The sequence below is a fragment of the Lepisosteus platostomus genome, chromosome 11 (genome assembly GCF_059453375.1).
Source record: "Lepisosteus platostomus isolate fLepPlt1 chromosome 11, fLepPlt1.hap1, whole genome shotgun sequence".
Taxonomy (NCBI): Eukaryota; Metazoa; Chordata; class Actinopteri; order Semionotiformes; family Lepisosteidae; genus Lepisosteus; species Lepisosteus platostomus.
The window spans coordinates 10,787,581-10,811,023 of NC_142621.1; the positions used below are offsets into that span (position 1 = coordinate 10,787,581).

At 34.9% G+C, this 23,443-nt stretch overlaps 1 protein-coding gene across 3 annotated transcripts in view; it reads right to left on the reverse strand.

The window, feature by feature from the left end:
- vav3a (vav guanine nucleotide exchange factor 3a) overlaps nt 1-23,443 on the reverse strand; it is a 79,927-nt gene that overhangs the window by 9,935 nt on the left and 46,549 nt on the right. For all 3 annotated transcript variants that reach the window (XM_088598378.1, XM_088598377.1, XM_088598376.1), the window contains exons 7-25: nt 23,022-23,090; nt 21,762-21,865; nt 21,225-21,324; nt 20,651-20,746; nt 18,273-18,341; nt 17,039-17,125; nt 16,866-16,951; nt 16,617-16,749; nt 15,570-15,679; nt 14,346-14,447; nt 13,504-13,601; nt 12,072-12,094; nt 11,263-11,284; nt 7,452-7,582; nt 5,230-5,295; nt 3,523-3,557; nt 2,888-3,004; nt 1,692-1,779; nt 540-672 (exon numbers count right to left, since the gene is read on the reverse strand). In XM_088598378.1, coding sequence (XP_088454504.1) covers nt 540-672; nt 1,692-1,779; nt 2,888-3,004; nt 3,523-3,557; nt 5,230-5,295; nt 7,452-7,582; nt 11,263-11,284; nt 12,072-12,094; nt 13,504-13,601; nt 14,346-14,447; nt 15,570-15,679; nt 16,617-16,749; nt 16,866-16,951; nt 17,039-17,125; nt 18,273-18,341; nt 20,651-20,746; nt 21,225-21,324; nt 21,762-21,865; nt 23,022-23,090 — 1,669 coding nt within the window. The remainder of the gene's footprint in view (nt 1-539; nt 673-1,691; nt 1,780-2,887; nt 3,005-3,522; nt 3,558-5,229; nt 5,296-7,451; nt 7,583-11,262; nt 11,285-12,071; nt 12,095-13,503; nt 13,602-14,345; nt 14,448-15,569; nt 15,680-16,616; nt 16,750-16,865; nt 16,952-17,038; nt 17,126-18,272; nt 18,342-20,650; nt 20,747-21,224; nt 21,325-21,761; nt 21,866-23,021; nt 23,091-23,443) is intronic.

The following is a 23,443-nucleotide window of genomic DNA, read 5'->3' on the forward strand; positions in this document are numbered from 1 at the left end:
AATTAAATAAGTCTTTTAGGGCAAAACACAGGATCAAGGTGCTGTAAAAGATAAAGTTTTTTTTTTTAATTATAAAATAAGCCAATACATTTTAAAACAGTTTGATAACTCTGTTCATATCAGATATTTTAAATTTCTTACAGCATATAATAACCAAATGTCATTTTCATTTCCCATCTTTTTTTCACACAAGCAAAACCAACAAGACCTATTGCAACATTTCTACCTGGGTGACCTGTTCCTTTTTTGAACATTCCCAGAGCTGTTTTTTAGATTGTTTTCATCTCCTGTTGTAATTATTTTTTCATCAAAATACAAAAACGACTAGCAACAGATAAATCCTGGACACACAGACCTGAGGAAATTCCTAATGTCAACCTAAAACTAGAACATGAGCACAGAAAATCAACTGTAGGTACTGTATCTCAGTAAATAATAAAAATAAAAAACTCAAAACCTTTCTACATCTTCACAGGCAGGTACCCTGCCAGAAAAACCTGTTTTGTTCCAAACATTTGACAGCACATTCTAGTACTTACTATTGCCTCCTGATCTGTTGCTTCTTTGCACTGCTGCATCGTTTTCAGGTTCCTTGAACGGAAACTGCAGGGTTGTATCAAGGCTTCGGAACCCTTCCTTTAGAGAGTGATGCTTGTAGTACTCTATCAGCTCCTGTTGATTAGATACAAAATATCCATCCATTTTCTAACTGCTTTACCAGTCACGGAGCAGGCGAAGCCTGTCCCCACAATCAAAAGGCAAAAGGCAGGATATACCTTGGACGGGACGCCAGTCCATTGCAGGGCAGGCACATAGACACAAACACAGACATGTACGCACTCACAACTTGGCCAAATTTCCCAGAAGTCAATTAAATGTATCACTATGTTTGTGGACTGTGAGAAGAAAATGGAGCACCAGTGGAAACCGACGCGAACATGGGGAGAATATACAAACTTCACGCAAACAGCAGCCCAGGTCCAGAGTTGAACCCAGGGCAGCAGTGCTATGAGGCAACAATGCTGGCCACCGCACCACTGTGCCGCCCATGATAAAATATAACAGTATTACAATACTTATAACAATACCATTTACACATTTCAAATTGACAATTGCTATTAAAAACTTGCAAAACAGGGAAGAGACTTCAGACCTTCGTTGTATAATTAAATTCATACAATTTCTATGAAGAAAATGAGTACAGGGTTTTCAGAAATAAAAGCATCCTATAATGCTAACCTGGTGTTCCCCATGTGGATCCACAATAATGTAGGAATTTGATACAAATAAGATAAGAACCAGCAGCTTATACTGTATGTTACATTATTTCTTATTTTAGGTGACTATTTCTTATTTGAGCTAGAGTTTTATTTAGCCCTGCATGCAAGTTTCATTTTTTAAATCATCTTCTCATCAAATCACAACCTTTAAATTAATGAGCTGAAGACTATATTAGGAAAAAATAAAAACAAAACACTAGACACACAAAGCATTCCAATGCACTAACACAGTTCCCCCAGTTCTGTCAGTCCGCACAGCAGACAATTTGTATTGCTCTTTATTTTGTTTGCTCAAACCACCACAAAAAAAAAAGCTGGAGTGCATTAAAGTCCGACAAAGTTTTAAGCTAAAAGTTTCAGTTTTTCTGTAACCTTGTACCATGGCTTAAGAAAAAGGAATCATATACTCACTAATATGCTTCTGAACTTCTTATTCTCCGCTATGTAGAAAAGGCAATCCTTGGTTAAAATCTTGATGTGCTTCACATCATTGTTATACCTGTGGGTGATGAATAAGTTATGAGTGTAATTTTCTGGTGATCATTTAGATCAATACTGACCTAAGGGCAAGTCTTGATAATAACACATGGGCTAATTTTTGACACAAAATGTACACCAATGCCAATAGAAGCCCAAGATCTCATTAACAAACTGTATTTACGGGACAGAAATGCTGATGTAAATCTATCACCTCTGCAGTGGATCATTCCTTGAATGGTTAATTACACAGGCATATGCTTTGTTCAAATAAACAGAGTCCAATCAAATTACTCTTTGTGTCTCAATGTGCTAGTTCTCTGATCTTCATTACTTCTGAGAATGAGGTTCTTATCTTGTGTCTGAAGACTAAGCTTCCTAATAATATGCCTAATCCACATTGTATGTAGAAATCCAATGCTTATTATAAATTGAAATGCCGAGGCTTAATTTAGTATTTTGAGTTCTAATTTCAATCATTGAACTTGGGGCGTGCCTATGAAGAGAAAAATATGATAGTTCCGAAATACTCTTTTCAGAAAATGTCAACTCCATTACAGTCCGCCTTATTTGTTAGGCTGAATATCCTTGTGGATGTGTCTAGTTTTCTATTTTAACATACTGTACGTATATCAAGGTATATACTGTATAGTAGCCAACATAAGGCTAACTAAAAACATTTTGCTCCATTCACGTTTTTTTCTGAAGAGCAACAAATAGAAATGGACTGCCATCTCTAAGACAGACAATTTGTGCAAAGGGTGCCCTTCCTGATCAGATGACTTTCACAGCAACATTATACACTTGATGCTCAAATAAAAGTACTTTTCCCACAATTTGGTGTGAAATGGTTGTACTTATTAAGCAGCATTTAACATGCCTGGGGTATGTTCTTTTACAGCCAATACATTAAAAGGACAATACAAATAATTCCAGAAATGAGAAAAACTAGAAAGGGGTTATAAATAATTAAAACACTGAATCATAAAATGAAACATAGCTGAATGTAATCTGAATTTAATCATACTGTCAGTGCCTACAGAACAAAAAGCTTACAATATGCAAAAAGTTGAATACAAAACCTAGAAAACTATTTCCCCATAAATGATATAATAGATATTTTCACTTACTTTATACTAACAGCATACTCTGTGCCTTCTTTACTTCTGTGTCTCACAAGGTATGTGCTGTTTCCTCGATTTAATAGCTCTGCTTCGGCCTGTAACCTCTCCATTTGACCTGCAAACCTACATAGAACAGAAACATTGAGCATTAACTGTTGATTGGAATTTACAAATAAAAAAAAACATAATGGGAGGAAAATGCAAGCCAGCAACATTGACAAAACCTAGTTTTGCTTATATCTGATGATGTCAATAAGAAGTCACTTTAAAAACAGGTTACTACAATTAAAGACCTAGATCTAAATAACCCTAAGTGGATGACTATGAAGTATACATTAACTGTAGAAACAGCAAATCTGTCCCCCTTTTGACCTATTTAAAGGCAAGCCTTTTTTCTTTCCTGGCAAATTTCCAGAACATAGGCTGAAAACTGAAAACTATGAAACTTTAAAGGTTTAGCAGGAAATGTTAATGACCACCTCCAGAAAGTCTTTCAGAAAAAAAAATGAAAATAGTTTTCTTGTTATTTTACATTTTTTTCTGAAAGACACTCATGCAAACGTTAGGCGAGAAACACATATTAAGACACATTTTATTTGAGAAATAAACATTAGGTTGCATATGAATAGTTTGTGACCTACCATGGCTGGGCAGAGTAATCAACTGGCTTAGGAACCTGATTTAAAGACACACAAATATGTAGATCAATTAATGTTGAGTTTTTTGTTTTGTTTTGCTGTTTATTTATTTTTTGTTTGTTTATTTTCTAAATTATGTGTTGACTCAATAACAGTAGCCAAAAGGTATTTAAATGGATTTTATACCTCCATTTAGACTATTGCTATTTGAACAAACTCCCTAAAAAAGGAATAGTCCATTATTATTATATGATAAGGAACAGTCCAGCTTGACTTCATTTGTTAGCATTTAGTTCTTGTTTACAATAATGACAAATACAGCAAAATAAACCTTAGAGTATATTTTTTCTTTAAAAGAACATAACAATGCATTGCTTTCAAACAATGTGATAAAAAACAGAGCAAGTCACAGATGTTACAAAACAAATCCTAATAAAAAAACAATACAAATTTGTGCACAGCTAGGTTAATTCGTGTCTCCAAATTCTACTTACTGTATGTAGTGTGTGCACCCTGAAATAGTGAAACCCTGAGAGCCTTACCAGGTTTGAGCGAAGTTCTGATAATGGATGAATGAAACCCCCCAAAAATGCAAGGGTGTTAGAAATGCACTTGTTTTAAATGTTTGAAAAACAATTAAAGTCAATTATTTAAAGATTTTAAGGGAACAAATGGTTTAGAGATGGCCTTAGCCAGCCCTGTGTCCTCCTTCATTACCTTATCTATGTACTCTTAAATGAAAGTTAATTATTAACATGTTGTAAAGAGGGAGCTTAAGAAACTGATGTTTCAGGGCATTTTTTTAGCTACAAGTTTGTATTTTCTCCCTATTTTTGTGTGGGTTTCCTCCGGGTGCTCCAGTTCCTTCCCACAATCCTAAGACATACTGGATAGGTTAATTGGCTTCTTGGAAAATGGACGTTGGTGACTGTGTGCGTGTCTGTACAGTATGTCTGCTCTGCAATGGACTGGCATGCTATCCAGGGTGTATGTACAGTACAGTGTCTCACACCCTTTGCTTGGTGGAATAGGCTCCAGCTGCCTCACAACCCTGAACTGCATGAAGCAGTTCAAAAAAAGAAGGAAGGATGTTTTGTGATCACAGATCCACCAACATCTCCTTTCTGTTCAGTACTTGTTTACGGCATGAAAGTAAAAATAAAAAAAGTTAAAATTAATGGCTAAACATAATTGCAAGCAATAGGAAAAAGTCCAGTAAATATACTTTCTTAAACTCATCTTTAAAGCTTGTGCAACACAACTTACACATAATAAAGACTTGTGTTGTAAAAGGAGGATCAACAGTTCTCAATCCCTTTAACCTCAAGCAACACCTTTGAAATTCTTCTGTTTTGTATAGCAAAAGGGGAAGGCTTACATTCCATAATTGCATGTCGCTTCAATTTAACGATATCCAGAGAGGATTTATTTCCTCTTTTGTGCGTTTCAGTGAAGACTCATATTTAAAATCCAATAACAATAACAAGGAGCCACACACATTAGGGATGAAAAAAAATCTAATTTTACGGAGCATTTAAATCTGAAGTCAGCAGCAGGCATTATTCATTCCTACAAGAGGGAAGATTACAGACATTCCCACGTCTGCAGGTCTAGCAAACTGCAAAATGTTCAGTCACCTGTGAATATATTCATTTACAAACAAAATCTATTACTATATCGCACATAAAACAATTACAAATGTATACTTACACATGGGCAGGGTTTAACGGCATCACTTGGAAAGAAGCCAACTTCCCTAGTTAAAGGCATTTGTCCCTGAAACCATGACAAGCAACTGCATTACATATGGCTAGCAGACTTCCTCAAATACATATCTGACAATTAGCTTAACACAAGGATCAGAATTAATTTACCTGCAGTGTTAATTATTATTAACATTATGTTTACAGATATATTTTTAAAAATGTAAACACACAGTACCAGAAGCATCCGGATACTTGATAATTATTACCGTTCATTCAGTTAATTACCTTATGTTACCATTTGTGTTTAGATGAAGAGTAAAATGTGATAAACAGAACAATTTAATTTAATTGTATACAATTATATAACAGCATAAAGTAACATAAAGATTACAGTTATCTATTCTTCACATTTAGATGCTGTGAACAGTTTAAGCATCTTGTTTTGTGGGTTTTCTTGAGCTATTTTGGGTGAAAAACATTGTTCAATCATACAGCAGCAGTATCTCACCTAATACTTAATCTCTTGACTTCATGTGCAGCAATCCAAAGCCCTAAACACTACTCTGCATTACTGCTACCTTCCTAATTTGGAATATTTTACCATTTTTTCTTCACATAACTTGTGCATGCTATACAGTCAAGATGCACAAATTCTCCAGTCCTCGATAGCCCTGTATCTTTGTTTTTGCATTCCATCTGAGCTCTTAACTAATTAGAGCAATAATTAACTTTAGTGGGCCAAAAAACACAGTGCCTTTCTAATAATTCAGTTAATTCAGAAGACACCAACTTCATGTTTGTTACTAATATGTTAGACTTAAGATTAAAACATAGTCCATTGATAAAAAGCACAGACACTGATACAATCAACAATAGTGCTTGTGCTTAATATTACCTAAGTAATATACAGTAAGATACAGGTATAAGGCTTGTAGTGTAATATGTTTCTGATGTTTCCTTTGTCTTCTGTTTTGCTTACAGTTCAGTTCAGGTTTTCCCATATTACCTTCTGCACAAATTAGATTTTGAAACTGAATCCTAAAATGTCAATGATATATTTAACGTAATAACATTTTATCTCTGATCTTGAAAACCCCTTCTATTTGTTACGCCACAGATAAGCACAAGATACAGATTAAACTTATAACCCTGTTAGAGTAAACAGATGGTAGCCAAAGGGTAAAATAAAATTACAGTGATTGATTGTATTTTTCTGGCACCAGTACAAAAATAATTGTCTGCAGGTTACGTAGGAGATTAATGCTTAGTGTTCTGTAATTCTGTCCTTTGGCGCCACAAGGCTGTAAAGATTAAGTATCATCACACTGTGTGAAGTGTAATTTTGCATAAAATAATAAAAAATACAATAAATGTATCTCTACATGGGTGGAATTTGGTTCAAGTCTCCTAAAAATCATTGTAAATATATCAGTACAGACAAATTGCCCAATGCACATGGACATGGTAGTGAAAACTCAGGGTAGTTTCTCAACACTTGTCAATTTAGCAAGTCTGGAGTTGTTAAACTCTTCATTCCCTCCTCAGAAAATGACATCATATATAACCCCTGAATGTGTATGTTTATACCCATTTGGATAATTTCAGGAATGGCAACAGAAATGGAGCTGAGTCAGAAAGTTATTCTTTTAGGGCAGTGATCAAGCTGCAGGAAACAAAAACAGCAATATTTACAAGTCTAGGTTTACCCATTTAAAATAAAAAATAATACTTTATCACAACAGTCTTTTGCCACCCTGTTACTACACTTACTACACTACATTATACTAAATTTTTTAATTTTGCACATTAGAATATATGTATGATTATCCATTGTTTCGCAGTATTCAGGTTGCTGTTTAATGTTTCAAGCTCAAGAATTCCAAAAAGATATGTGCAAATTCCAAAAATTCTGTGCTGAACCCATCATGGGCAAGCACTAAATAAACATTTTTTTACAACAGTGCTATAACACAAATCTGATTTTCTGCTTTTTCCTCTAATGCAACCCTGAAAAGCCCTTTCAGAAGCTATTTCTGCTATAAGACTTAGTCTGTCAACCAGCAATCTAAGGGAAAAAAACTGCACAAGAAAACTCACAAGGGATACATGCAGAAATTAGGAAAGACCATTAAATGAAAAGAAAATGCATATAATAACCCATGTCCTTCAAGCTAAATATATTTGCTTCATAAGCATTTTCATGAACAGAGTATGCATTTACTGTACCTTCCACCATGAGCTCTTGATATCTGCACAGAGCAGCTCAATGATATCACCAATATGGATGTTTAAAGGAGGGCCATTAAAAGGAGGTGGGACACCTTGGTAGTCACGGATAACCAGCATCCTTGGTAAACCTGAAATAAAACCACAAAAAAGAAACTGAACGTGTTGAAGGAGTGGGAATAGGACATCATTTTTATTCATTACTGGTTTTCCTATTCTTACTTTTTATGTTCTGGATAGAACTTTTGCCAAAGGTTTTGCCAAAGGTTCTAATTTATAAGAGGTTACATGCTGCTGGTACTGTAGATAATTACACTTAGCATTTAGAAATGCAGTATTGAATTAAAATGTGTACATATTTTCGAAAATCCTGTTGTTCCTATCTTCTTTAAAAGACTAACACCCAAGAAAATGTGCAATGCTTTGTCAACTTTGAAAGAAAAAACATGCGTTGTGTCTGAAGTTTTTGACAATGTAAGACATTCTGACCACAGAGGTTTGATTTAAATTAAAAGGAATACACGATTACCCTTACTTTGTTGTGACCTTGAACTCCCAAAATAAAAGAGCAATTAATCTGCACTTAGAATGAATAAATAATGAGCTTTCTTTTTTAGGGAGAATACAGCACTTCATAGCAGATAAAGTAATGCCTACCTATTCCGAATGGCAAAACACAGCACAACATATTTGGTTTCATTCGCTAGCATCTTTCTAACATTCATGGGTTGGCTGCCATTGCAAGTGGCATGCTGTAGCAATTATCCTAATTACAGATTGGAGAAATGATTCTGTAATTAACATAATTGAGCTCAAAGGTCTCCCACTGCTGGATAAACCATGCAAAATGAGCATCTATTCTAAGGAGTCAAATATTTACTGAAACGTGCATTATCTCAAATTAAAATCCTAACACAGACTAAAATTGCATCTGAGAGGGAAGCAACACAAAGATTACCCAGGGCATTTTTTTTTTGTTTTGCGTTCTTTTCTTATAAACAACATGCAAAGGCATTCTTACACTTGGCTTTCACTTTTCGTGCCCTGGGATAAAGCCCGAGTTACAAACGAAATAACTTCTCCCTCAAAGTAAAATAATTCACATTATGGAAGCCTGTATTGAAAGGATCCTTTGAAGGTAGTTTTAACAAAGAAAGGCCAAGGAAAGATGCTTTCTCAGGGGGAATGACTGCACAAGCATCCCAGTACTTTGTAGTTAAAGACAAAAGAGCTATACCAATAAGCAATAAAAGACTGTTAGCATTGAGAGAGTTTTTTAAAGAAACCATGAGAATTCCAGCAGAGCATTTTAGACAAATGCTTTCTGGGTAAAGGAGCTAAAAGCACATAAAGTGAAAGCTTTTTCTACTATAGACAACAGATTTAATAAGAATCATGTACCATATTTAGAAGCAATGTATATTTGCATTTTCCATTTGCTGATGATTTTTCAGTTCCTTTTCAGTATTAACAAAGTAACAAAGATAATTCTTTAATATATACTGTAGCTCTGTTGTAAAACAAACTAAATAATACTGCGAAAAAATAAATCCTCTGATGCCATTGTTGTGATCAATAAAGTCTTGATGTATAAACCTTTTAGCACAGTGCTGTTTCAAACAAAGAACAGCAGCTGATTGAAAAAGATTATTCAATGAAGACAGAAAATATAAATTAATAAACTTCTCACTTTACCTCCTGGGTGTTTTAGAAATGTTCTACAGTAAAACCAGTAGGATTTATTTTAAAGAAAAATTCATGCAAAACTAGCACTGAGGTAAAAGCTTCATGTATTCAGCCCCATGCTTCTTGCTGTGGTTCAAATGTGGCAAGATTAATGCTCATCAATTTCAGCCTTTGTCAGAATGTTCAATGTTCTGAAATCAGCATACTACTGTGGAAGACCAAGTGAAAAGGTCAAGACAGTGACTATGCGCGGGAAAGGTTTTCTGTTAGCACCTAAGACCACTGTCTTAGCCTGTGATTCTCCACACCCATTCAACCAGGGAGAAATTAAACAGATTGCAGGATGCCAAATGGCATCTTCCTGTCCTGTTTGTTTGACTTCTGACACTGTCCCTTTCCCTTATGTTCCTTGATATGTTAAAGTCTTGCCTACTTTTAATGTATAAAAAGGAAAGAGTCACTTCAGTCCAGTGAGCATGTCTTACTGAGTGGTAGGGGAAACCCTTTCTCTGTGATATGCTCCCCTTCAGCTGATTGAATTAAATATCTCAGTTTGACAATCTTCCAACCTGAGTGAAGACTGACACACACCTTTTCAGTTATTTAAAAAATATTTAAAATTTGATTAACATAAATAAAGGGATTCAGGTGGGTAGCTGCGTCAGCATGCGTAGTCTGCAAAGGAACAAATGATAGGTTTATTTGATGCTCTCTCTTCTCTTTTCAGCATGGAATAAACCTATTACTTGTTCCTAAATAATGGAATAGATTGTCAGTGGTAATATTTTAGACATTTTATCACCATTAAACTGCTTTGATGTTGGAGAGAAGTAATGAATTTCCCAGTGGACATCACTTATTTTTCATTTAAACCCTACCCTCTTGAAAATGCTTTACTTGGCACCCAACCACTCTTCTCCTCCATAGTTACTAAAGCTTTCTGATAAGATCTTTATTTTTTTTAAATAACCCCCCTTTGTGCAGGCTAGCACTCTTCATTGAATGCACAGTAAATGTAATCGACTTGTTTTCCAGCATTCCTATGTGTGTGCTTTCATTAGCTATCACAGGAAGTTACTGTACTTTTACAAATACAATATAATGTCATATAACTCTTTAAAGACATTGTATAGTAAGAGGTTTGAGAGTATTCATTTTAAAAGTGCTACAGTATATAAGCTATATGTTACCATGATTATCTTCATCTCTGACACTCATACATTGTAACTGGTCACTGCTTCTGAAGGATATCATTTTAAGTATACAGTAGTTTTCTACATATACCTTGATTCGAATAACAAAAATGTCCTGTTTAAATTTGTCAATTCGGTCAATTCGTGAATCAAAGGCGCTGAACATATTCAAAAATTTTGTACAGTTGAATAAGTCTGAATTCCAAAATAGTCATAAGCTGTTATGAACTATTTAATTAGCATGGGTTTTGTTGCCTATAATACTTAGTTCTGTTTAGCTTTAAATGGGAAATGACAAAAAAAGAGACTTAACATTACGAAGATAAATACGTTTTATCTCTAGGTATCCAGTTACCGAAAGTTAAGTGTGGGTAACTTGCAAAAGCCTGTCTTTTTCTGTGTGAAGTACAATGAGTTATTAAAGCCCTGAAGCACAATGTATATTAAATGAAACAAAGACAGCCAAGTTTAAACAACCATTTTCACAATCCATGTGAGTACACAGCATTACAACACAATGCCAAAACACCATACTAATAGGACTGATTGTTCTTAAAGGCATATGATATAAGTCAAGATCTACAGTATGTAATTTTGTTTAATTATGGTTTGTATAGCTGTATACAGACTTGTATACTCAATACTGTTTGTACAGTACTACATTTACAGGCACTTAATAAGACTACATTTATGTAGTCTTTTATTTTAAACTCAATTTATAGCAGCAGTCTGATTTTCCTCTGAGGTCTCATATCAAAGTAGTGACTAGGCCCAGGCTTGCTTAGCTTGTGAGATCTGATGATATCAGGGTAGAAGGCAGTAACACTTCTGTCCATTGCAATGTACAGTGGTACACAAATATCTTGGGCCAACCAAGAAGTCATATTCAGTAATAAACAGAAATCTGTATTACTATAATGAAGCATACTGACCTGGATCCACGTGTCTCTTTTTCTGTTAGAAGAAAAATGTGAAAGATAAATTGGGTGTTCTCTAAATACAGTACTTCTAGCAAGACTGACTGTGTCAATGATACTATGCAATGGTTCTATGGATATATGATACAATAGGCTGCTCCTTGTAACATACATCAAGGTGAGTTTTTTTTTACTTTAGGGTGCATTCTACATTACTGTGTCTATTTTTCAAATATTTCACTTTTAGATTATTTTTCAGTTTAATGTTCTATCTAAACTTTAGAGTTCCTGCATAATTTTAAGAAATGTAATGTTTCTTTATTGCATTTGTCAAGTGTAATGTGAAGGGTACTGTTATGTTAAAATACTCTTGTGAAACAGTAAAAATAGCTACCTGTCATTAAGTCAATGTTTTATAAGAAAGCAAACTTATGAACACTTATCCACACCATCAGTTTATTTTGATGTTTTGATACTCATTATTTAAAAAAAAGGATAAATATGAGGTAAAATAACTTGATGCAACAAAAATCAGCATATATGAATGAAGAAAGCATATATCGGTATAAATAGTATACTATGACTATTTACAATACAATACATTTCCAAGGTACATCATTTTAAAGCAAAGATACACAAATATAAAGGTTAAGGAAAGATTAAAGAATGTTGAATGCAACAAAATGATTACGAAAATAGTTCTAGGTACTGTATTTTTAAGCAACATGTCAGAACAACTTGAAGACCTTGTTCTGCGTGTTTTTAAACTATTGCAGAAATATGTAGCTGCTCTGGAAAATCATTTAAAGTAATGCATTTCTTACCTCTGATCTTAGCGTACAAGAACCTGAAATGAGTTTGAAAACAGGCATCATGAATTTAATCAGATTTCACAGAGAAAAATTGCTGAAGTATTTTCTGTGTGCTTGGCTAGTGCTATCTGCTTTGTTTTGTTCAGCAGCATATACCTGTCAGAAGCTTAACTGCCCTGGGGCAGGACTAAAGAGTTTGTTTCATTGGTTCCTTTGAGACTGCCTTTAATTGGCTGTCTATCATGTTGAACTTTGTCCAATGTTGCAGAAACAAATTCATAGTTTTGAGATAATTCAAAAAAGAACTATAGAGGTAAAACGCAGATTACAGTGATTTGACAAGACAAACAAAGCAACGTGCTGTACTGGCAATTCAATCTCTTGAGCAAGTGTAGAAAATTATCTTGCATTACTAATGAAGGAATTGAAGTAAATATTATGTAAATAAAGTAAATATTAGGCAATGGCTTTGGGGATGAATTCCAAAATGTACATTCCAATTGTTGTGAAAATCTTTTTTGTTTTAATTCCACTTTGTTTCCTTCAGAAATAACATGACAATAACCGTGTAAAATGCTTGTCAGATGGACAAAAAGGCATTAATATAAATTTCGATGGATGTTTATGGTCACAGCTCAAAGATCATTAGATAAGGGTACAATTGCAATAATCCTAGCCAAGCAGCTATCCCTGTTTACCAGTCCACCATCAATTTATCTGTTCAAGGACTAAGTAACTTTCATTCTTCACAAGAGTGTGGAAATCCAATTTTGCTCAGAATTGTCAGTGATCACTCAGCACTAATTGTATTCAACACTATGGTGTTTTCACACAATTCTCTAGGGCTCTTACAGTTTGTTTGTCTGCCCAGGTATACTTCTAGAGTGCCTTAATTTCATAATATGGTTTGATATGAGTAGTGCCAAAACGAACAGGAAATGACACTCAGTAAGACTGAGGGTCAAAGCTCAGTGCTGATCTTACAGAAGTGTACTAGTCAAGAAATGCATTACCTGTGCAATAAACTAATTTAATTTAGTATTGTAATGGAAAAAGCAACACATTTCCTTTGTCTGTTTCAGGTCACTGTTCTGGAGTTGTTTCACGTATCGCATAGTGATTTTAAAGTTATCTTTAAAGAAATAACTTAATGGTTTGTCATCAGCAGTACAGCTATCCCCTTCTGAGTACCTATGAATTTTGATATGTGTTTGTATTTGCTCTTCCTGTTAAGCAAACATATTTATGGGGAGATACATAAGCTGAAGAAATTCTGAAATGATCAAAAAAGACAGTCAATAAAAGTAAGTCGCAAAAATGGCAAGCTTAGTGGTTGCTGAAAAAAGTAGCACACTATAGAGAAAAAAACACTTAGGCAACACTATTGCACAAAGAGTCCCTGAATCTATTATAAATGAAGGAATTGAAAGAAAAGTTTCTTTGCCTGAGTTTGTTTTTCCACAGCTGTCAATCCTACCAAGACACTCTTTGTGGGCTCCAGCGCCACATTTGGAACAGAGGTAGCCTTGGTAAAATGTTCCTCTGAAAGAAAAAAAATGACATTTTACAATGTGGTTCTAGCTTTCTTTTAACAAGCACAGCTCCCAAGGGCTGGAATGATGAGAAATAGGTGCCTGGTGTCTAACAGACCTGCAGGTTTGAGGTCAAGTGTGTCACTTCTCTTCTTGTACAATAAAATGTAGCCAGGGAGCCTTTTTGAACAGCTTCTTATTTAATAAAAAACTGATTATCTTAATGTCACATCAAAACAGACATCACATTTACAATAAAACACAACATACTGTCCATAATTTTCTTTTGACAGCACAATATTCACAAAGTATCTCAACACTTATCAGTTGAACTGTTACGTATATTTCCCTATCTCTACAATGTTGATTGACATATTTTAACTTCCCTCTGCTTTGTTCTATTGCAGTTCATAAATTAATAAATCTTATGTCATTGCAACAAAACCGTCCTAGACAGAATTTACTTCACTTACCTATGACAAATTCAATCAAATAACTTTTATCACAATCCTAACTGAAAAAGCATACAGCGTAACTTACTGAATCTGACAATCACCCTAAAAGAACAAAAGTCTTCGCTTAGTGCCGCTGGCCAGCTACTGTTTTAGACTGCTACCTTAATATAGAAAATGTTCAAATAAACTGAAGGACAAATCAAACTATGAAATAAAACCCTAAAATGAAAGATGAAGAGTGACTGCAAGCTGCGCTCAGAATCATTATGCAAATTATTTCCGTCTTACTGACGGCTTACCTCAAAAGCATATGGCAGGAACTGCAAGATGTGATCCTCTCGAAAGTATGCATTTTGAACTCATGGAAATTTCCATTTGCATTTTCAGGTCTGATGTTGGATCTGTAGGAAGGGAACAGGTGTGTGATTACTGCTTGTCTTCCTTCTGAGGTTATGAGTGTTTAAGAAATAATGGTTGTGTAAGTCCCAAAAAAGCCACCATTGTTAACGCTAACATATATGCATTAATATACAAACAGATTGTTTTGTACAAGGCTGCAATTTGGAAAAGGCTTTAGCGTGGTAGCAGGATCCTGCTGTGCATTACTGTAATTATTTTTTCACATGAATGAAAACACTGGTCTTCTCATATTTTCTATAGATGTTCTTATGCATGCATTATGTATATTTCTATACTGTACACGCATTGATATATGCCTCTCAGTTTATATAGTATACATGAACTATGTACGCATAGCACTTAAACACACATGTGGTATTGTACACATTAATTGCTGAGGAAATGTTTTTTGTTGCGTGAGTTAATTTATTTTCGTATTTCACATAACATGTTTTGATCCAGTTGTAAAGGGTTTAGGAAAGAACTTCACGCTCATGGGAATTTATAACTAAAGTTATGTATCCCTTTAAATTGGTTCCAAACCGATTCAGTTTCCGCTTGATAAAGAAGCTTTATTGAAACCTTTTTAGATTTGTCCTTTCACTTTCAAAAATATGCCAGCACAATGTTCGGAAATGGCATTCAACACAATTAACAGATTGAATTTTACTAAATAAATGTATTTGACTTTGCACTGCAACCAGAACACCCCCTGTTGTAAACTATATTAGGTTATTTTTGCCAAAAGGGAACTTAGAATTGCAAACCCTTTTTCACCCACACACAAAAATAATTTAACACATTGCAATTTCAGTTTATCAGAAATATAAGTCATTTGCAATTCTACTTAGCGGGATGATTTTTTTCTGTTGTGTACTGTGTTACTTTAATCAAAGGTACGTGTTTGATCAGTGATAAAGCCCCAGCCTGGATAAACAAGAAAGAACTTTATGTCAACACACTCTTTTCCATATGGCTTTTTACACTTGCAGAAGGTTTTTGAAAATGGCGATTCAACAAACAGATGACCCTGCATGGCTCACAAACCAATTTTTAGTGACTGAACCTGAAAAACAACCACCAGCAGTGGCTCCTGCAGTGGTTATTGCCTTTCACGTGCTTACATTGCCATTCCAAACTGCTCCAGCCACTTCTTTTTTAATTCTTTTGTTTTGAAGAAGAATTCAAATCCGTTTTGCCCCTGGTTGTGTGTGAGGTAGAAGCCGTAAGACCACTGTTAAAAAGAATAATAAAATTAAACACATGACGAATTCACAGGAAAAAAAGACATAACAGCCATTAAAATAAGTGTTTAAATTAAAAAGCAGCTTGATATTTGATGAAAACTATTAAAAAGGGCTCTAAGGAAACAGTCTATAAAGACTCCTAAGTAAGAGGGGAATAATTATTTTTAAATGTGTTTGCATCTTAGTACTGAAGCTAAAATATGTAGGCTGTTCTGGAAAACCCTTGAGTAATTCTGTTATGAAAGGGTGGAAACCACTTAATAAGGGGTCATTAACAATAAATAAGGTTTACAATTCATCCTTTACTGTTGAGAATCCACCAAACATCTGTGACTACTTAGTATTTTTGCATGTGCAGAGTCTCAGGTGATCTCTTCAGTCCCACAGAGATACAGTTTGATCACAGTAAGCATACAAGCTAATGGGAAAGAGCACAGATCCGTCTCACTTCAAAGGGAGAAGGCCAGTGGGTGCCTCTTCAGCAGAAGAATCCTTATTAAAAATCGTGTTTTGGACCACCAGTTCAAAGACAATTGTCATTAAGTGTATATCATGTCTGGCAACTGAGAGCAAAATCGTTTCCTGCTACAAAATACATGATTTGCCAAAGGCTGAGAAAGACTGACAGAAAAAAATATTGGAAGGCTTGTAAAGATGAGCAGTAACCTTCCTTAATCTTTAAGGCAGAGATGAGGCACATTCAGACTATAAAATGGGTGAATAGTGACCAATTATTCTATTAGATTAGAATACTAACAACAGTTCTAAAAGATCTGTTTCTCCACTTTGAAATAATGCATTTCCAATGCTATTCAGAGAAGAGCACTATCTGTGATTCTTTGAAATCAAAACATCCTGAATGCACATCCCATCTCCAGTTTTTCATTGACATTTTGTTTGTATATTGTACATTTAACAACAAACCTTTCTGTTTTCTTTGTCTGTGGTGGGGTTGTTAGTGATTTTGTAGTTGTGGAGATCAATTATTTCTTTCATTTCATAGTTGTCTCCTCGTCTCTTGCAAACAATCACCGCTTTGTCAAACAAGAAGATATGCCTGCATCCAATAAAATAGAGATGTGAAAGTGCGTTAAGTAACTTCCAGGGATCTGAGTCTAAAAAAAGAATTGCAAAAAGATATACGTAATGATATGTTCTGCACAACAATCTCACCTGTCTTGTTTGGCACGTTTATCTAGAGAAGCTACCCGTACCTCACCATCGACTTTTGGCCTTCCAAACTTTCTTAGAGACTGATTCTGAAACACAAATTACACGCTTGAGCTTTTGTTAAAAAGGGAAGCCAAGGCGCCTTTTTGTTTCTTCATTTCACTTCATAGACTTACCATGTTTTCAATAGACTTCTGAAACTGATCTATCTCCCGTAAGGTTTCATTATCCCTTTTTACTTCATTGACATACTGAGCAAGGTCCTGCATACCAGAACAGAAAAAATTGAGAGAAGAATGTAATGTACACTCAACTCAGCCCCTGAACAGTCACCACCCAACTCCACCCAACACACTGCAGTTGAGTTGTGTCATCAAATGACAGCACTTCAATAACACCTCAGCATCCTAAAATTTCTTAACCAAGTAATTTGAAACATTTGTTTATGTGATGGGACTTCACTGTAAATTATCATCATTTATTGCTGTAAAACATATTCGTACTTTAATGTTTTATTCCCATCTGGAGCCTAAAGTACAGTACACCTTGTCAAGTTGCAGAAAATGATACTATTGGATAGAGCTGGAGTCCAAACTGTATAAAAACTGACAATGCACTTTTTGTTTTTTCCTATAACTTTCATTTTACATTTACATCAGGTTTTCTGTATGTAAGTAGAGAAACCTCAAGTCAACATGTAAAAGAAAGTCGACTTCAGAAGTCCCTGGTCGACAATAAAACTGTTTTAAACATGCCTATTTACACTAGTTTGTTCACTTTATTTGAACAATTACTCAGGAAAATGTGATTTCCTGAACTAAGCCAGACAGTTTGAGAGAAATGTTTTCTGCTGTCGACAAATTTAATTTTAAACAATCATTTAAAACAGTTTTCTTCAGCTCTTTCTAAAAAGAATTTTAAAAACCCTACAAAATGTATTTTCTCTCCTAATGTAAGAAAAAACACCTACATTTTGAATTTACATTAGCACCATACTGTATTTACATACTAAGGAAAAATCCGCCTTAAATATACAGTATAACTTGTAAACCTCAAACATGGTTTACATGGATGATTCACCCAGAATATCACATTTCCTTTGTTTAGCATTATATTTAATTTCAGCTTATAGTAAGATATAATATGAAGAAAACAAGAACACAAGCTGGTTTAAAACAGGTCATCATGTGTCTGACAAACATGTTTGCTATTTTAAACACACATTTTCTTAAAATAATATTTGACTGCACACCAATGACTTAGTACAGTATGTCTCAAAGTGTTTCAGGAGTCTTTTTGTGGGAGAGGTGATCGTATTCCAAGCAAAACAGAATTGACATATTACTGTATGTGATATGGTGAAAAGGTCAAATCACATAAACAGAGAAAGCTCTACATGGAGATACTTACCTTCATTGCATCAAGTGCTGTTCGTAAATGGCTCTTGTCAGTTTGATCATGAGTGTGTTTGACTAATTCCTGTTTAATCAAAGCAAACACAGAGCATTAATACTGTGCACCACAACTTGTTTTTATTCAACAGCTAATTAGTGACAAAGTGTTTAATACAGCAGTATCTAGTCAGACATGAGAAACGGAAACATCCAGACATGCCTTATTCTAATTAGGGCATCACTCTGCATTGCTAGACACTTATCACAAGCTTCAGAACTACCCGGGCACAGAATTTCCTAGCTGTCAAATATTCGTTTTATTGCTTCATCAGTGCCTTGCCGCAATATCTTTATTTTGCCTTTTTCACCGTTTTATGAGAAGGAAAAGCCAATTAAACAGAAAAAAAATTAAGTTTCTGCAAGCCCTTGCACTAAAACTTCGTATGCTTGAGTGGCAGTGCAAAAACCACTCGTGGTATTTAACAAATGAGCTTTTTTCATCTCTTGCAGTTTAAACAAGACATCAAGGACTCATTAGAAAAGAAAGGAAAGGCCATCATGCAAGTCTTTCCACTTTTATCAGAACTTATAAGACAGATGCAAGATGATCCTTGAATCATTTGCATTGCTCAAACACATCTCTATTAGGGCCATGAGACATCAACTGTATTGTTTTTGTTCATAGCCATGCACAGACGGTGAACTAGATTTTGAGCCTCTTACATAGTTCAGCATGCTATAGCCTAAATGATTAATCTGAGGTACAGTGATGTAGGTAATTCACTCAATAATACAGAAAGAAAATATGAAATGATGTGGAAAATCATCATTTTGTATACTTAACTCTGAAACTGACACTGTGACAGAAAGGGACAGCAAAACCTGTGAGATTTCCAATTGCACTTTGCACACGAGCTAGCTTCTGGCTGAGCAGTGTTGTTGCTGAAAGCTTCCCTACAGCTACAATCCATCAGCACTGCCCTCTTAGTTTCCCAGCAGGTGCTCAGTTCAGCAGAACAAAGTGAGCTGCTGTCACAAAAGAAGCCCAGCTGGCTTCATCTTTGAGGTAAATTCAGTTCTGATTGCTGTTTAGACAATGCAACCTCTCATGCACTTGATGCACAAGAAACTTCCAACTGGCTAAGTGTATTCAAGAGATCACAGTGCTACTCACACAATATTTCCTTGCAGAACCACCATACTTAACTAAAAAGGTTACTTGGTGCCCTATACATTATCAGGTATGATATTAATATCAAGTCTACATTTTATTTAAGTTGTTTCTTCACTTTTTTAAAACATTTGTTTAGCTTTTTAGATTTCCTTAATAGCCAAAAAAGAGTATCACCATTGCATTAAACAATTTTAACCAAACGGTGGTAAAAAAATATACATTTGAAGCTTATACTGTATATACCCCAATATTGGGTTATATATATAAGCTTTAAATATATATTTATTATATATATATTCTAATTTCAACAGTTATCAAAAACAATTAACTGAAATTCAGTTCCTAAAATGATTAAAGTGGTACTTTAAGCAGTTAACATCACAAAAAATTATGGGCAAGCATGCCCCTAGTGGAGACTTTTATGCTTGTTTCCCTTTGCAAAATACCTCTGCACCCAAGATTAATTGCGTTCCTTAAAATTACCCACTATCCCTGATTATGAAATCATAAAATTAAAAAATGTTTTAAAGCAACAGTTAAAATAAATATCACTTGCATTCAATTTCTTATTAACAGACAGAAAATAATTTAAATGAAGGAATAACAAAATGGAGGTGGCTCAGAGGTGCAGTAGTTAGCACTGCTGCCTTGCAGCCCTAGGGCCCTGAATTCTATTTCAGACACAGGTGTAGAGTTTCTATATTCTCTCCGTGTTCACATACAGTAGGTTTCCTCTGGGTGATCAGGTTTCCTCTCACAGCCCAAAAACATACAGGGAGGTTAATTGGCTTTTGGGAAAACTGGCTGGTGGCGTGAGTGGGTGTGTCTGTGTGTGTGCCCTGTGATGGACTGGCAGCTGGCCCAGGGTGCCATGCGCCCACTGCTTGCTAGAATAGGCTCCAGTTGCCCTGCAACCATGGTTTGGAAGAAGCAATTAGAAAATGGATGGAAGGATGGAACAACAATATGGATTGAGTGGATGGTTTTGATGGCAATATACTGTATATATATATACATTTTTTACACTTTTTTACAATTAAAAAGAAATGTAATTTCTTTGCTGGAAGATCATTCTTATAATGAGTCAATCTTACTAGGGTAAGCAGTGCTTACTAGCCTATTAAACACTACTCCACAATAGTGTTCTTGTTTTGCATAAAGAAGCAATATCTTTATTCAGTCATGAGCACTATGCAATAATTCAGTTACAAACTGCTTACCTGCAATAGCAGATGATATTTCAGAACTCTCTGCATCGGGACAACTAGAAGATCTCTTAAAGTAAATTTCCCATTATTTGCTCTCTTGGAACATTCCTAAAAGGAACAAAATGTGCTTGACAGTTCTCCATATTGTAGAAAATTAAATCTTACTGTAAATATTAAAAAAACGAAACAGAAAAGGCCTCACAGCATTCTGCTGAAAGACCAGTCGCAGTAACCATAATGTCTCAATTTGACCACAAGAGGGTACCAGTAGTCCACAATTAAAACAGAAATACAACACATTTAGCATTTTTTTAAAACAGGATTTAATCAAATATTAATACATCATTATCAGATGTTCCTTATCATTAACATAATGCATTTCTCTGTTCTCACACTGTAAAACATAAACTGATTAAGACTTATTGTTAGCATGAAACAAAAATGGCTAAAAGTTCAATAGAGGACCGTCACAGAATTGTGCTTCTGCATAAAGAAGTGAATAGCTGAGTGAGAACAGTAGTCTTTTGTACAGCAGTATGCTTGTCAAAAGCCTAGGGAAGATTAGAATAAACTGTTAGAGTCTCACCTCTAACTTCAACCGAACATCCTCTTTCTCTTTGCAGATATCATCCAAGACTGCTATGGCCGTTTCCACATGACTGCAATACTTCCCGTAAATTAGCAACCTAAATGATCAATTTTAACTTATGACTACTTAACAAAATACACTCAGTGGATAATCACAAAACACTGAAGCAGTAATTAAAGTTACCCAGAGAGGTCACTATAGTAAAGAAAGTACAAGTTGCAGGTTTTGTCTGTGTTGTGAATAAACAGTTTGTTTCTTAACGTGATGGTGATTAATATATTTAACAGTCTTCAATAGTGTTTAAGAGTTCCTCATCTGTGCTAACCTCTTCTTATGACAAGTTACAAGAGCTCTAATTTTCAACGTCATAATAATAATTTCCTGTCATAATAATATACTTTTTATATTGCATAATCCAGCTTTCACTGTGTCTATATGTACAACATCATTAAAAGGTATATTATATCATAAGGATACAGTATATTACCAAGGGTAAAATGATGGCGCTGTCTTGAAAAACAAACTATTATTTACCTTTCTTTGTTGTTTTGGAAAATAAGGTACAGATTTTGAGCATTTTTGTTGGTGATGGAGTCTTGTATTTCCTGCACTAGGATTTTGTGGACTTTCACAAGCTCCTACAATAGAAGAATCTTCAGTTAGAAATTAAACTAAAGAAATTTTAAATTTACATGTGTTATTATGAATATGCCATCTAAAAGGCCTCAGTTTCTAGAGGACTGTAACAACTATTGCTATGCAAGATAAAGAGATAATGGCCTTGGTTCTTGGTTGCATACAGGTAGCTGTTCATTATGGTCCAATCCTTCTTCTTAAGATCCTTAAGAACTTATAGAGATACTTTGAAATTTGCAATTACACATATGTAAGCATTATCATTCTTCATCTGTGACTTCACTGTATGATAATATTTTAATAGCTGAATGAAAAGTAGTATACCCCGCAAAACATTTGTTTTGACAAAAGAATATCTCCCATTGTTTTTAATGGGTTTTAATTCAATTGTTCTAATGTGCAGGTGGAATACTTTTCCAACCTCTCACAAGTTTCTTGATACAGTCCTAACACAACAATCATTTTCACTTGCTCCCTTAGCCACAGGTACACAACCTGCTCAATCCTGTGATCACTATCGAAAGTCAGTCTATGTTTCATGTGGGTAAAAGGGAAAAAAATAAATGAATCAAGCCAGCACTGTGGGGACAATGAGGTAGAAGTTGAAAGTGCCTGTCTGTTCATACTGGCCTCATACTGCCAGTTTATGAAACTCACTTTCACCTAAAGAAAAACAGCATGAAAGTGACACGAGTTGACAAGTGGCATAAGGTCCACCAGGTGGCGCAATTGTGGCATACTCAGCAACTAAAGCGCTTTGACCAAAATGGTGTTGAGAATCACGTGATAGATAGGCTTGAATATGCACAGAAAGTGCTTCCACTGGTTTAATTATGAATCTCCTTAACCTCCCAAAACGCTCACATACATTTCTTTCCAAATATTTAAAATATACTGCTTCAATCTGTCTAGTCAAGCACTAAATAAATGTTTCAAAACAGGAGCTTGTTTGCAATTTCTAAAGTGTGATTTTTAACTATGATATTTGCTCCTTGGTTGAAACTGAACATAACTGTGTGGAAGATTCTGAAATATTATTAATCATAATATAATGAAAGATAATAAATTATTATTAATGAAATATATAATAAGATATTATTAATTATTTTACAAATTAAAGATTTGTGACACTTGAGAATGTTATACTTAAATGCTTACCGGAATGTTAACAAATACTTTTTCTATTTCCACCAAAGATAAAAATTTCCTGAGGGGTGTCATAAAATACTGTGGAGACAAAAGCAGAAAATGCATGCCAAACAAATGCTAAAATGCTTCATTATGTGTCTTTGATATTTGCACATACTAAATGGTTTGTAATTACAATGCACACATCAAATCTTAAACGACAAAAGATTAATATTATATAGCTGGACACAGATTTTGGACTCCCCTCCACCTGGATGAAGTGACAGCAGCCATAGTGCGCCAGAACACTCACCACACATCAGCTGTCAATGGGGAGGAGAGCAGAGTAATGAAGCCAATTCATAGATGGGGATTATTAGGAGGCCATGATTGGTAAGGGCCAATGGCCAGGATGCTGGGGTTACACCCCTACTCTTTCCGAGAAACACCCT